The 15,908-nt window shown below is 48.7% G+C and overlaps 1 protein-coding gene across 1 annotated transcript in view; it reads right to left on the bottom strand.

Moving 5' to 3' along the window:
* LOC144781276 (cholesterol 24-hydroxylase-like) overlaps positions 1 to 15,908 on the bottom strand; it is a 219,624-nt gene that overhangs the window by 7,222 nt on the left and 196,494 nt on the right. Inside the window, exons 13-15 of the mRNA XM_078660025.1 lie at positions 14,943 to 15,031; positions 4,661 to 4,727; positions 350 to 2,509 (exon numbers count right to left, since the gene is read on the bottom strand). Of these exons, the coding sequence (XP_078516151.1) occupies positions 2,351 to 2,509; positions 4,661 to 4,727; positions 14,943 to 15,031 (315 nt within the window). The 3' untranslated portion in view covers positions 350 to 2,350. The remainder of the gene's footprint in view (positions 1 to 349; positions 2,510 to 4,660; positions 4,728 to 14,942; positions 15,032 to 15,908) is intronic.

The raw sequence follows: 15,908 nt of genomic DNA, 5'->3' as shown, positions 1-15,908 counted from the left end.
TGCTTTCACCATGCACAAACACCAACAACCATCATCCATCTGTGCACGCTTTTACCAAGCACACACCCACCAGCCGTCAGTGCACCCTTCCACCAGGCACACACACCTCCAGCCGGCAGTGCACTTTTCCACCAAGCAATCGCAGTATGGTACACTTTACTTTTAAACATATTCATATAAAGCACAGCATGCCACCATTGGTAAAATTACAATTCAACAAACATACTTCCACTACACACCACATGCACACACTCCATAACACATGGCAAAAAGACATTGGCATTTACAATGCCATTAGCTCAAACTCAAATAAATCCGAGCCCGATTGCATTTCTAATGCTTGTTGAAGGGGTTACAGGAGTGGGCACTGGTGAGTTGTTGCGGAGGTCTGGGCAATGCAGGGGTGGACAGGGTCCTGATTGTTCCAAGCATCACAGGGATCGAGGAGTGGGGTGAGAGAGACTTTGTGGTCAAAGAGGAGTCGAGGAGGTTTAAATTGAGGCCAGGAGGAACGGGGGATGGTTGTATAAGAGGGGTAGAATGCTAGAGCATAGACTATTGGGCGACTCGGGAGAGGGGAATTCGGAGGGGGGAGAAGCCCCTTGTATGTGAGGTTCATAGGTAAGATGCCCTGGTGGTCGGTGTGACTGGAAAGATCTTGGTGGCGAGGGGTTTTAGATCATTTTTCAGGGATGAGATGACTAACACGAGGGAGGAGAGGTGGAGTTCAATATTTAGGAGAGATTGGGTAAGAAGAGTGATGGTAGGGGAGGAACGGGGATCAAGGGGGGGGGGAGAATGGTCCCAGTTTGTGAAAATTGATGGATTGGGGTATGTGATCGTGGGAAACCAGGAGGAGGGGGTAAACCAAGAGGAGGGGGTAGGGGTGTGTGAAGGTTGCAAGGAGGAAGTGGTGTAGGAGGGAGTGAGAGGGTAGTCCCAGGAGTCAGCTGGGAGAGAAGAGAGGAGTGGGCGGCGCGAGGGGGTGCTGGGGGCTGTTCGCTGGAAAATGGGTGTGATGGGAGACCGGAGAAAGGATTGGGGTTACTAATGGGGTTGTTGGGGGGTCAAGGGGGTGAGTAAGAAGATGGTGGAGGTGAGTTACAGTGACAGTGGGGGAAGTAGTCGAGGTGCTAGGTGAGAAGGTGAGAGGGGTGATTTGTGCAGGGGGCAGGGGAGCCAGTCGAGGGAGGGTTTGGGAGGTCGAGGAGAAGAGGAAAGGGGTGATTTGTGCAGCTATTGGGGAGTCAGGGGGCAGGGGAGTCGGTCGCGGGAGGGATGGGAAGTCGAGGGGGGTGGATGAAGAACAGGAGAGGGGAGGAAGATGATGTGGTCGTGGGAAGATAAATCAGTGAGTCGGGAGTTTCAAAATCTATTGGTGAGTCTGGGATCAGCTGGGTTGGGGTCGTGAAGCGAGGGAGCAAGGGCGTCACTTGCGTTTGGAGGGAGAGAGGTTAACGGGTGAAGTAGATGGCAGTTTATGGAATAATGAACTGAAATGGTGTTAAAAAATGGTGAGGTGGGTTTCGGAAGCTTGTATGAGAATATTTCCAGATTTGAAAATAGAGATGTCGATTTCACCCGGGAAAGTGGGGGTGGGAGTTTCAGACCATAAGGGATTTTACAGGAGTTTGTGATAGGAAGGTGGCGGAGAAAGATACTTTTCCATTTAGAGGGGCGTTTAGTGTCGAAGATGTAGTTAGTTTTAATGATGGAGGTTAGGCTAAAATAGTTGTCTACAAATTGGGTTTTTTGATGGCAGATAAGAGGTTGGTGTTTGAAGTTTTTCTTGCCATTTTTGGAAAGGTGAGAGGGGTAAAGGATGGATCAAGAGTTTGGTCTGTGTTTCGTGATGGGCGAGTCCTGTGACAGGTGGCTTACAGTCTCATTCCGCTATTTGGTCACCAAGCTCTTTGAGATTCGCAAAATCATGACAACATGTGGTAGGAGATACTTTATTCCATTTATAATATCATTCGGCAGGCGAAGGGATCAGAAAGCAAACACATGAATGCCTCAGTTAATGAGGAGATAAAGATGAGAAAGCCTCTTAGATGTCTGAGTGCAGGAGACAGGCCTCCTGGCTGGACTGTGCACAGCACACAGGAAACTGGACCAAACCTTGCAGAACAGCGACATGCATTGAACAATGCATCCTGAGGTCCTCTATTTTTGAGAAGCAAACACTTCACTAAAATATAATATTTCTAACCTCCAGAACATGAGAACATTTCATGTTAGCAAATTCAAGTGTTTGAAAAGAGGAAATCCTATTGTTGGAGCTCAGCTGGAGCATGCAAATTCCGCAATTACTCAAAATTATGATGTATTTAAAAAAAAATACTCTTCTTCACTGCATTTTGCTCTCTTCGCCACGAATCTTTAAGATGCACTCCACGCCGTCCCGGGGTCTCAGGGTACTGGTGTCCATGATTCTGCACGTCTGTCCCGGCGCCAGAGTGAAGTCAAACCTTTGCAGCAACTTGGCCAACACCACCTTGGCTTCCATCTGAAAAACGAAAAAACATATTTTAGCTGTTGCATTCAGTTTAATACTGCCATTGTTTTTGAGCAGTCACAGTGTCCACGAGGCGACCTGACTGGACGATTCTACGATGAAATAAAATATTGACCACTGAAACAGCACAGGCTAACGCCCGTGGGGTTATTGTCCAACTTAATGGTCCCTTTAAATGCCATTGCCAGGACGAACTCCCTGCCAGCAGTCACACCTAGGGACCAAACCTGGAAACAGAAAACAATTACACAGAGAATCCCCACACCTTGAGGGAGGGGGCAGGGCAGTAAGGGAGTAGAGTCAGAGTTAAGGGGCAACAGTCAGCCAGTAAAGATGCTGTGACCTACTTTACCGGTTACATACAGTATACATAACAAGAGAGTGTAGGGACCTAAAGTGCACGCCCCAGAGATAGATGTATGTCTATCCAGCAAGTTTCCGGGGTGATACTTAGAAGTCGCTCCATGCTGGAGAGACCTGTATAGAATCTCGGAGACAGGCTTGAATCATCATGGAACATCTTACAAAGTTAATGTGCCTACTACAGAGAATTTACACATCACACCTGGATACAAGATTTACATTTATGTATCATATTACAGTGGGTTAATGCGTTTGTTGCGGGGATTCTATGCAACCTGAAGGTCACAAATTAAAACTATGGCAACATTGATTAAAGAGTTATGCACCAACTGCAAACTGCTGCTTGAAGCCCACAAGGCATACGTTTGAATTTGTGCAAGTTTGAGCCCAGTTTTTTTATTCTAAGGTAAATAAAGAGATTCTAATGGGTAATAATAGCTGCTTGCTATTTAGTGCACAAAACAATTCAGTTTCCACTGTGCACTATTTAAATGCTTATGAATATTGTTATGCACACCTGACATTCCAACAGAAATCGCATGCATCTACCTATGTTAAATAGATACCGAGTTTGAGAAAGTCAAAATAATTTCAAATCAGCACATCTCTCTTCCTATTGCAGTGTGTTATCCCGACTGCCTTTCTGTTTGTCCTGGTGGGAAAAAAAGATTGGGGCCAATGTGTGGGTGACAAAGGGGCTCTGTTTCATCGCTAACAATGGCTACCAGCGACGAAGCGATGCAAATCTTCCAGCACTGCTTGCGACCAAAAGGTTACATGCAGCTCGCTGTGGCATGCTCTAAACCCGCTGATCAACCATTCTCATATTGTATGCACATTGCTGACCCTGTATGTAGCATAGATAGGTCTTCTGTATCTTCTAACAACCAAAAGGACTATTTTCAAACTACTGTATCATGACAGAGGGTTGGAAAAGAAGATGGCATGAACTAGACGAGGTGGAAGACCAGGGCTGGGTGAACTCAGCTGGACCAAAGGAGAATTGATTTCAAAATTGATTGGCGCTTCTGATGGGCCAAGTAGTGCAAATGGAGGTAGATCTGGCAAAGCCAGGAAAGAGCCTCTTGGGGAAATATTGTTAGACTGACCCTGCCTCGGCCCTAGCAAACTTCTGTATACCGCAGACATATTTGGAAGACTCAGCAAAATGTGGATGCTCATGCACCATTTGCAATTGCATCATGTCAGTGACAGGTCGCGATCAACTTTAACAGATGTAAATAACTCTTCCTCATTGGGTTATCATATGCAGAATATAGGAGCCAGGACCATGAGTTGTCATGTTCAATGTATACAGCACTGCCCCTTTGGAGGAGTGGCCTGATAGGTAGTTGTATATAAGGGTAATATCCCCATGGGGAGAAGTATTCAATATATAGCTACTGGGCCCATAAGTAGTAATGCTGAATGATGGCTATGGGAAGGCTCCAATCATAATGATGCTTGGTGGACTGGTAGTGATGTACAGGGAGTAAGGGTTGGTTAAATGTCTAGTGATGTACAATGAATAAGAGGAGGCACCATAGATAGTAATGGGCAGTACGCAGATGTTGACCATATGTAGCTGTCTGCCAAGTGCGTGCAACACCACATAGAGCTCTTCCACTTCTGCCAAGCAAACCCCACAAACTATAAGCGCCAGCAGGGATTGGTTGAAGACAGCATGCCAGACCAGAAATGTAGAGCCAGTGGGTCAGTTAGAGGTTCAGGAATGAGATGGAGAAGACAGACATTGTGTGCAGTTCAGTTAGCTCATACCTGTGAAAACACCTGTCCGAGGCAAGAGCGGGGACCCAAGATGAATGGAAAGTAACAGTAGTCAGGCCTGTGAAAAAATGCAACATGATATATAAAAAGAATCTCATTACTGATAAAAACAAATAAATGTACATGTTATGTTATGTTATGTTAATGGTTTTTATACCGCGCACAGCTGCCCCAGCAAAGGGGCGTCCTGGCGCCAAGAAAGGTAAACACAACATCACAAAATGCAGCAGAGTCAGTTAATTTTATTAAAAAGAAAAGTTTTGATGACACGTCTGAACCTGGTTAAATCTTCCAAAGCACGGATATCATTAGGGAGAGCGTTCCAAAGCTTAGCGGCTACTACTCGGAAGGAGCGGCCTCCAATCCTGCTCAGCAAAAAGCGAGGAACAACAGCCAAATTCTGGCCCATCGATCTCAAAGAGCGAGAGGGGACATATGGGGTCAGAAGGTTCATGAGAATAGGTGGAGCCATGCCTTTCAAAATTTTAAAGGCCAGGCAAAGCACCTTAAACTCAATCCGCCGAGCAACAGGCAACCAATGGAGTGTTTGCAATGCTCTGGACACTGAGCAACGTTTGGGCAACCCAAATATCGCTCTTGCGGCGGCATTCTGCACTCGTTGTAGCCGCAGAAGTTCAGCCTTGTTCGTGCCTGCTAGCAGAGCACTGGCATAATCTATCCTGGATAGTACCGAGGCCTGGACCACAAGCTGTCTAGTGGGGGCATCGAAGAATTTAAGCACCGGCCTGATGCCCCTAATAATGCCAAAACAAGAGGCAGCCACCCTCTTAGTCTGGCAAGTGAAGCTAAGTGAAGGGTCCAGCCAGACCCCGAGGTTTTTTAACTCCATAGCAGGAGAGGGGATCATTCCTAACTCGGGGGCCACCAGTTGTCATTCCAGCATCCAGGTTGCTTCCCAAACACCATCACCTCTGTCTTCTTTGTGTTCAATTGGAGACAATTCTGGTTCATCCAATTGGCCACCGAACGTAGCCCCTCACAGAAGTTGAGGGCATCCATGGCTGAGTCCCCACTTAGTGTGACCGCCAGCTGCGTATCATCCGCATAGGACACCATTGTCATGCCCCAGCGTTTGACTACCGCAGCCAGCGGCCTCACATAAAGATTGAAGAGAGTGGGGCTCAGAGATGATCCCTGTGGGACCCCCAAGGTGAGTGGGTGAGAGGTGGATTTACCGGGTGGTATCGCAACCTGAAAAGATCTATTGGAAAGGAAGGAGCGGAACCAGCCTAGTGCCAGCCCCCTAACCCCAGCTTCCTCTAACCGCCGCAACAGGATTTCGTGGGACACCGTATCAAAAGCGGCACTCAGATCTAACAACAGGAGTGCCGCTGTTTGTCCGGTGTCCAGCACGGAGCGCAGATGTTCAACCATGTATAACAAGGCAGTCTCCGTGCTGTGGCCTGTACGAAAGCCATTTTGCGTGGGATCCAAGATGTTAGCTTTGGCAAGATGGTCGGCCAGGATCCCATTCACGTGGGCTTCAGTGACTTTAGCAGCCCACGGCAGCAGAGAGATGGGGCGATAGTTCTCAGGTTTTATAGGATCTAGGGTAGGCTTTTTTAGGATGGGGGTAACTACCGCTTGCTTCCACTTGGTGGGTACAATCCCTGAACCCAGTGACAAATTAATAAGGGCAAGCAAGGGTGCGCGACATGTGGCCTGCATGTTTTTAAATAGGGCCGGTTTGAGGGGGTCTGCAGGGGAGCCAGATTTAATTTTTTGGCTCAATAAATCAAAACCCTCCTCAGATAGGGGGGCCAAAAAATCCAGAATCCTATCATTGATCTTAGGACAATCAGATGAATCCGAGCGGTGCACAATAGTTGGGAAGGTGTGGTAGATTAGTTGCACCTTTTGAACAAAGAACAAGGCCAGACTCTCGCAGTGAGAATCAGTGCAGATTTCTGCCGCGGAGGCCCTCTTAGTTGTAAGGTCCTTTAGGACCTTGAAGATTAGTTTGGAGGGATTAAGGCTGTTCCGGAACTCCTGCGCATAAAATGCGGCACGTGTTCGACAAACCGCTCTGTGATATGCCTTGGATAGAGTAAGGTAGCAGGTTTTGAGCGCGGGGTCATAGGCTTTCCTCCATCGCCTTTCTGCTTGCCTACACTCTCTCTTGAGAGACGACAAGGTCTCATCATACCACGGGCTATGGGCCTTGGTCCGGCACTTGGAACGTACAAGGGGAATAAGAGAGTCCAAGGCCGTGCCAATCCAAGTACAGAATGAATCATACCCACAATCAGCATCGGAGAGAAGAGGTAGGGGTGTTTTTCCTAATAAAAGGTAGAAGTCTTCAAGTTTTAATTTACTCCACTGGCGGGAGAGAGAGGTTTTATTCTGTGCCACAAAAAGAGAATCTACCACAGGGATAACTGCCTTCACCAGCATATGGTCTGTCCATGACAACTGGACAGGTTGGCATAAAGTAATGTCCTCTAAGGAGGTGAAGAACGGGTCCAGTATGTGCCCGCCAGAGTGGGTGGGGGACAGCACTCTCTGTAGGAGCTGCAAGGCTTCTAGATCTGCTATTGCAAACACAACAGTGATGGACAGAATGTGGATCAATGTCACACATTCACCCCAGTCAAAAGATCTGGGCCCAAATCCATCGTTTTTCCACTCCACACCACCCTGGGTCAGACAATGGCGATATGCAAATCAGCGCTGATCCTGTGCCCCATGGGAACAGTCCAGTCCGAACTACAAAAGCCATGTCCTTCCCAGAACGGAAACAAGCATCCGAGGACCGGCCCGGTTTCGAGGTAACACCTCTCATCAGCCCGGCTAGCTTGACTCCAGTGGTGTGGAGTGCCTGGGACTCACGTCTGAGCATCCCCAGTACACTTAGAGCGGTAATTGCAAACACAACAGTGTTGGACAGAATGTGGATCAATGTCACACATTCACCCCAGTCAAAAGATCTGGGCCCAAATCCATCGTTTTTCCACTCCACACCACCCTGGGTCAGACAATGGCAATATGCAAATCAGCGCTGATCCTGTGCCCCATGGGAACAGTCCAGTCCGAACTACAAAAGCCATGTCCTTCCCAGAACGGAAACAAGCATCCGAGGACCGGCCCGGTTTCGAGGTAACACCTCTCATCAGCCCGGCTAGCTTGACTCCAGTGGTGTGGAGTGCCTGGGACTCACGTCTGAGCATCCCCAGTACACTTAGAGCGGTAATTGCAAACACAACAGTGATGGACAGAATGTGGATCAATGTCACACATTCACCCCAGTCAAAAGATCTGGGCCCAAATCCATCGTTTTTCCACTCCACACCACCCTGGGTCAGAAAATGGCGATATGCAAATCAGCGCTGATCCTGTGCCCCATGGGAACAGTCCAGTCCGAACTACAAAAGCCATGTCCTTCCCAGAACGGAAACAAGCATCCGAGGACCGGCCCGGTTTCGAGGTAACACCTCTCATCAGCCCGGCTAGCTTGACTCCAGTGGTGTGGAGTGCCTGGGACTCACGTCTGAGCATCCCCAGTACACTTAGAGCGGTAATTGCAAACACAACAGTGATGGACAGAATGTGGATCAATGTCACACATACCGCTCTAAGTGTACTGGGGATGCTCAGACGTGAGTCCCAGGCACTCCACACCACTGGAATCAAGCTAGCCGGGCTGAAGAGAGGTGTTACCTCGAAACCGGGCCGGTCCTCGGATGCTTGTTTCCGTTCTGGGAAGGACATGGCTTTTGTAGTTCGGACTGGACTGTTCCCATGGGGCACAGGGTCAGCGCTGATTTGCATATCGCCATTGTCTAACCCAGGGTGGTGTGGAGTGGAAAAACGATGGATTTGGGCCCAGATCTTTGGACTGGGGTGAATGTGTGACATTGATCCACATTCTGTCCATCATTGTTGTGTTTGCAGTTACCGCTCTAAGTGTACTGGGGATGCTCAGACGTGAGTCCCAGGCACTCCACACCACTGGAATCAAGCTAGCCGGGCTGAAGAGAGGTGTTACCTCGAAACCGGGCCGGTCCTCGGATGCTTGTTTCCGTTCTGGGAAGGACATGGCTTTTGTAGTTCGGACTGGACTGTTCCCATGGGGCACAGGGTCAGCGCTGATTTGCATATCGCCATTGTCTAACCCAGGGTGGTGTGGAGTGGTAAAACGATGGATTTGGGCCCAGATCTTTGGACTGGGGTGAATGTGTGACATTGATCCACATTCTGTCCATCATTGTTGTGTTTGCAGTTACCGCTCTAAGTGTACTGGGGATGCTCAGACGTGAGTCCCAGGCACTCCACACCACTGGAATCAAGCTAGCCGGGCTGAAGAGAGGTGTTACCTCGAAACCGGGCCGGTCCTCGGATGCTTGTTTCCGTTCTGGGAAGGACATGGCTTTTGTAGTTCGGACTGGACTGTTCCCATGGGGCACAGGGTCAGCGCTGATTTGCATATCGCCATTGTCTAACCCAGGGTGGTGTGGAGTGGAAAAACGATGGATTTGGGCCCAGATCTTTGGACTGGGGTGAATGTGTGACATTGATCCACATTCTGTCCATCATTGTTGTGTTTGCAGTTACCGCTCTAAGTGTACTGGGGATGCTCAGACGTGAGTCCCAGGCACTCCACACCACTGGAATCAAGCTAGCCGGGCTGAAGAGAGGTGTTACCTCGAAACCGGGCCGGTCCTCGGATGCTTGTTTCCGTTCTGGGAAGGACATGGCTTTTGTAGTTCGGACTGGACTGTTCCCATGGGGCACAGGGTCAGCGCTGATTTGCATATCGCCATTGTCTAACCCAGGGTGGTGTGGAGTGGAAAAACGATGGATTTGGGCCCAGATCTTTGGACTGGGGTGAATGTGTGACATTGATCCACATTCTGTCCATCATTGTTGTGTTTGCAGTTACCGCTCTAAGTGTACTGGGGATGCTCAGACGTGAGTCCCAGGCACTCCACACCACTGGAATCAAGCTAGCCGGGCTGAAGAGAGGTGTTACCTCGAAACCGGGCCGGTCCTCGGATGCTTGTTTCCGTTCTGGGAAGGACATGGCTTTTGTAGTTCGGACTGGACTGTTCCCATGGGGCACAGGGTCAGCGCTGATTTGCATATCGCCATTGTCTAACCCAGGGTGGGGTGGAGTGGAAAAACGATGGATTTGGGCCCAGATCTTTGGACTGGGGTGAATGTGTGACATTGATCCACATTCTGTCCATCATTGTTGTGTTTGCAGTTACCGCTCTAAGTGTACTGGGGATGCTCAGACGTGAGTCCCAGGCACTCCACACCACTGGAATCAAGCTAGCCGGGCTGAAGAGAGGTGTTACCTCGAAACCGGTCCGGTCCTCGGATGCTCGTTTCCGTTCTGGGAAGGACATGGCTTTTGTAGTTCGGACTGGACTGTTCCCATGGGGCACAGGGTCAGCGCTGATTTGCATATCGCCATTGTCTAACCCAGGGTGGTGTGGAGTGGAAAAACGATGGATTTGGGCCCAGATCTTTGGACTGGGGTGAATGTGTGACATTGATCCACATTCTGTCCATCATTGTTGTGTTTGCAGTTACCGCTCTAAGTGTACTGGGGATGCTCAGACGTGAGTCCCAGGCACTCCACACCACTGGAATCAAGCTAGCCGGGCTGAAGAGAGGTGTTACCTCGAAACCGGGCCGGTCCTCGGATGCTTGTTTCCGTTCTGGGAAGGACATGGCTTTTGTAGTTCGGACTGGACTGTTCCCATGGGGCACAGGGTCAGCGCTGATTTGCATATCGCCATTGTCTAACCCAGGGTGGTGTGGAGTGGAAAAACGATGGATTTGGGCCCAGATCTTTGGACTGGGGTGAATGTGTGACATTGATCCACATTCTGTCCATCATTGTTGTGTTTGCAGTTACCGCTCTAAGTGTACTGGGGATGCTCAGACGTGAGTCCCAGGCACTCCACACCACTGGAATCAAGCTAGCCGGGCTGAAGAGAGGTGTTACCTCGAAACCGGGCCGGTCCTCGGATGCTTGTTTCCGTTCTGGGAAGGACATGGCTTTTGTAGTTCGGACTGGACTGTTCCCATGGGGCACAGGGTCAGCGCTGATTTGCATATCGCCATTGTCTAACCCAGGGTGGTGTGGAGTGGAAAAACGATGGATTTGGGCCCAGATCTTTGGACTGGGGTGAATGTGTGACATTGATCCACATTCTGTCCATCATTGTTGTGTTTGCAGTTACCGCTCTAAGTGTACTGGGGATGCTCAGACGTGAGTCCCAGGCACTCCACACCACTGGAATCAAGCTAGCCGGGCTGAAGAGAGGTGTTACCTCGAAACCGGGCCGGTCCTCGGATGCTTGTTTCCGTTCTGGGAAGGACATGGCTTTTGTAGTTTGGACTGGACTGTTCCCATGGGGCACAGGGTCAGCGCTGATTTGCATATCGCCATTGTCTAACCCAGGGTGGTGTGGAGTGGAAAAACGATGGATTTGGGCCCAGATCTTTGGACTGCGGTGAATGTGTGACATTGATCCACATTCTGTCCATCATTGTTGTGTTTGCAGTTACCGCTCTAAGTGTACTGGGGATGCTCAGACGTGAGTCCCAGGCACTCTACACCACTGGAATCAAGCTAGCCGGGCTGAAGAGAGGTGTTACCTCGAAACCGGGCCGGTCCTCGGATGCTTGTTTCCGTTCTGGGAAGGACATGGCTTTTGTAGTTCGGACTGGACTGTTCCCATGGGGCACAGGGTCAGCGCTGATTTGCATATCGCCATTGTCTAACCCAGGGTGGTGTGGAGTGGAAAAACGATGGATTTGGGCCCAGATCTTTGGACTGGGGTGAATGTGTGACATTGATCCACATTCTGTCCATCATTGTTGTGTTTGCAGTTACCGCTCTCAGTGTACTGGGGATGCTCAGACGTGAGTCCCAGGCACTCCACACCACTGGAATCAAGCTAGCCGGGCTGAAGAGAGGTGTTACCTCGAAACCGGGCCGGTCCTCGGATGCTTGTTTCCGTTCTGGGAAGGACATGGCTTTTGTAGTTCGGACTGGACTGTTCCCATGGGGCACAGGGTCAGCGCTGATTTGCATATCGCCATTGTCTAACCCAGGGTGGTGTGGAGTGGAAAAACGATGGATTTGGGCCCAGATCTTTGGACTGGGGTGAATGTGTGACATTGATCCACATTCTGTCCATCATTGTTGTGTTTGCAGTTACCGCTCTAAGTGTACTGGGGATGCTCAGACGTGAGTCCCAGGCACTCCACACCACTGGAATCAAGCTAGCCGGGCTGAAGAGAGGTGTTACCTCGAAACCGGGCCGGTCAGCGGATGCTTGTTTCCGTTCTGGGAAGGACATGGCTTTTGTAGTTCGGACTAGACTGTTCCCATGGGGCACAGGGTCAGCGCTGATTTGCATATCGCCATTGTCTAACCCAGGGTGGTGTGGAGTGGAAAAACGATGGATTTGGGCCCAGATCTTTGGACTGGGGTGAATGTGTGACATTAATCCACATTCTGTCCATCATTGTTGTGTTTGCAGTTACCGCTCTAAGTGTACTGGGGATGCTCAGACGTGAGTCCCAGGCACTCCACACCACTGGAATCAAGCTAGCCGGGCTGAAGAGAGGTGTTACCTCGAAACCGGGCCGGTCCTCGGATGCTTGTTTCCGTTCTGGGAAGGACATGGCTTTTGTAGTTCGGACTGGACTGTTCCCATGGGGCACAGGGTCAGCGCTGATTTGCATATCGCCATTGTCTAACCCAGGGTGGTGTGGAGTGGAAAAACGATGGATTTGGGCCCAGATCTTTGGACTGGGGTGAATGTGTGACATTGATCCACATTCTGTCCATCATTGTTGTGTTTGCAGTTCTAGATCTGCTAGGCAGCTCTTAATGGAGGATTGGGATGGGCAGTCAAAGTGCAGGTTGAGGTCACCTACCACATTGAAATTCGCACAACCAAGAGCTTCTATGCTAATGACGTCCGGGAGAGCGGCCCTAAAGGCAGCATCGCAGCCCGGAGGCCGATATATTAGAAGACCTGAAAAGCTATAGCAATGGGACAGAGAGATTCTATAGCGAGCACATTCGCAACCTGGAAGTTTTAGTTCTTTCCATTCACAAGGAAAGCGGCGTTTCACCGCCATTGCAATTCCACCACCTCTCGAACCGCGGTTGAGAGTTGCCACGGTGTAGTCAGGGGGGAAGGCAAGGTTTAAAATCGCAGTGTCAGCATCTTGTAGCCATGTCTCGGTCATAAAAAACACATCAGGGGAGTCATTGGTGACAATATCAAAGATCTCCGCCTGGTGTTTGACCAGAGATCTGACATTTAGGCTATATATACTGGCAGTATTCACCCCCGACACGTTAATCTGCCGGGATGAAATTTGCAAGGAGCGGACGCGAGAAGGGGGAGGCAGGCGCCAACAGCAACAGGTGCACCGATAAGGGCCCCTTAGCGGTGCTACAGACGGAAGTGGACAAATAGTAAATTGTTCACGTAAGGCCAGTAAGTCTGCTCTACCATACCTGAGGATGGAAGCAGCCATAATGAAGATGAAAAGGTCTGCCGCACATCCAGGCTTTCTGCACTTTGTTGATAGCACTATGAGTAAATAATTACTTTTTAAACCTACGAGTGACGTTTGTGTGCGAATTTAGTGTTCCTGAAAAGTGTACCTTAAATTTGCTGTAAATTGAAGAACTCATACCAACGAGAGGTTCCTCTCATTTACTGCCCATATCAACTACTTATGTAAAGTAAATGCAAAACTAATATCTCCTCCTATTCCACTTTATTTCATTAGCGTATGCCAGGTAGGTTCTGAAGCAAGAAGAAACCTACAACAGAAAGCGTATAGCACTACTCACTTGTAATAAATTATAGGGAGCAAGTAGTGCCATTATAGTGGCACCTACTCTTCATGCTGCTGTGTTTCAGGGCTTTCCCCAACACAACCTCACCGCAGAGCGGTGGAGAGTCCCGACAGTCAGAAGAGGCCGCAGAAACGCAGACCAGTTGTGCAGGTTAATGCCCCACTGCGTACTGCCCGAGCACAAATCTAGCACCAGCCGCCCAAGCTCCCATCTCCCATGCGCATGTCTCCTGACCACACAAGCATCCTTTGTCCACTGCCTCCTCATCACATTCCTGAGGTTGTGCGATGAATGGCCAGGCTTTATGCACTCTAACTCAGGATCTCCGCCATATATATCAGAGGCCAGCAGGAGCTAGCTCACCTCTCCGCTGCACAAATCTAGGCAAAGCTAAGAACCAGAATTCAGACTTTCAAGCAGAAGGTTGCATCCCTCCAGATGAGAGCAAATTAGTCTTGGCATTGGGAAGTTTTCCTGTAGCAGTATTTTAAGTCTGAGGCAAAGTGGGGGAACTTGCTATTCAAAAGTGTACTACTTTGCTGCCCCCGTGTATTGTGGCACACTGGACAGCTGCTAAGACCCAGTACCTGAAGATGCTCCAGGACAGTGCCCCTAATGTGAACCATAGGGTCTGAATTTGGCTCTCTGATCCACTGGGGCCACCAGAGGCCTTTCAGACTGGGGATGATGATATATTTTATCTACTGATTAGGTGTTCTTGCAGCATGATTCTGAATCATCAGCAATTTCTCAATTTTTGTATTAACCCAACTGAGATGGGGAGACGTGTATGCTAAATTAGTTTGCCAATTTTCTGCTGAAAGCACCAGAAAAGGGACAAAAACTGGGCTGACATTTTATGAGTTTGTGAGTTAAGCACAGACACCCAGGGTCAACTCGACTGAGACTTTCAAAACCCTCCGTATTGGCCACTGAAAAACCATCAGATGGTTCTTAACATTTAAATCTGACCTTGATGTGAAAGGATATCTACTGGAGTTCAAGCTACTGTAAAAGATCAGTGCCTGCATTTGTTGCCAGTTGGTTGAAAGAAAACCACTGTTATCCTAAAAAGGCAGTTCTTCATCACTTTTGCATCAATCGAGAGGTGAAAATTTATGCATCCCATCTTCATAATTCTCAAATACATAAACATCTCAGAAACCAAAATACATTTTTCCCAAATTATTACTTAGGTCAAGTTCATGAATATCTCTCTTAGGGAACTCATGATTCCAACACCTCAAAACAACTTGCTGACGTCATGGTAGTAGAAGGAGCAATATGGAACTGAGAGATCTGGAATAGATCTTTTCCCTTGAGAGCATAAGTGCTAAACAACTCGAATGTGGTAGCCAAAACACCAATGAAATCTAGGCTTATGTGACATTTACTTAGCAGAGTTTCGCTCACTTGGGAGCATCCCGATGAAACCTCTCTGGGTTGAACACAAGCGGGTCTTTGAAGAATTTCTCCATCCTTCCCATGATGTAGGTGCTGAACTGTACAAACACAAAGGATGCATATATTACGTTTCTATGTAGGCTTTTTGATTCAACATTTTTTATTTGCCTTCTTGTGGCTTTGACAACTTCTCTTAGGTCTGATATGGGTTTCCCACCTCTTTACGTGTCATTTATTCTCATCGAGTTTTGCTGCAGCTTTCTGTCTGCCAAAGGCACAGACAGAGAAGAGCATGTCTGCTCAGATACACGAGATGGAGCTCAAAAACACAGAAATGCCATTCAGTAGAGCAGAGTATTACTGTTTGCATTACTCCTCTGTTTAGGAAATAATGTAGTTACTTCATATAGAATTCATTTAGCTTGTTTTTAGAACGTCCTGCGAGGCAGTGCACCAAAGCTGTGGAGCTGTCAAGTCTTTGGTGTGGGGTTAACTTCACTTTGCTGTTATCCAAGACACACGGATATCTTTCTGTGTTTACACTCACATAACCGATAGTGCAAGAAAGTACAGGTTAAACTCCTAATGGTCAAAGCATAGGGGAACATGGAGATTGGCCTGTTTGGTGTATGCTGGAACACAAGAACACTAACCTAAGTCCACATTCTTTTCTCACGCTGTTCCCGGGTCGTCTTGGGTTTGTAAGTACAAGGAGGTGCATTTGCAGTGACTTTAGGGTACACCTGGCCTTTGTATTACCTCATGTTGTTTCCCCTCTCTTTGTGTCCCTTTCAGTTCCTTACATTATGCCCCCATTCAAATAATGGGTAGCTGTTTGGTGCTGCATTTGTTTCCTCCTCTACATGTTAAGAAGCCTCCTTTCTACTGGTCATCTACCCGATTGCAAGGATTGACCGCAATCTTCTTCAGTGGTCATTAGAGCATCCTTGCTGGGTGTAGCGGAACGTATAAATA

Source organism: Lissotriton helveticus, chromosome 9 (assembly GCF_964261635.1).
Source record: "Lissotriton helveticus chromosome 9, aLisHel1.1, whole genome shotgun sequence".
Lineage (NCBI taxonomy): Eukaryota > Metazoa > Chordata > Amphibia > Caudata > Salamandridae > Lissotriton > Lissotriton helveticus.
This window is presented reverse-complemented; position numbering and strand designations above follow the sequence as displayed.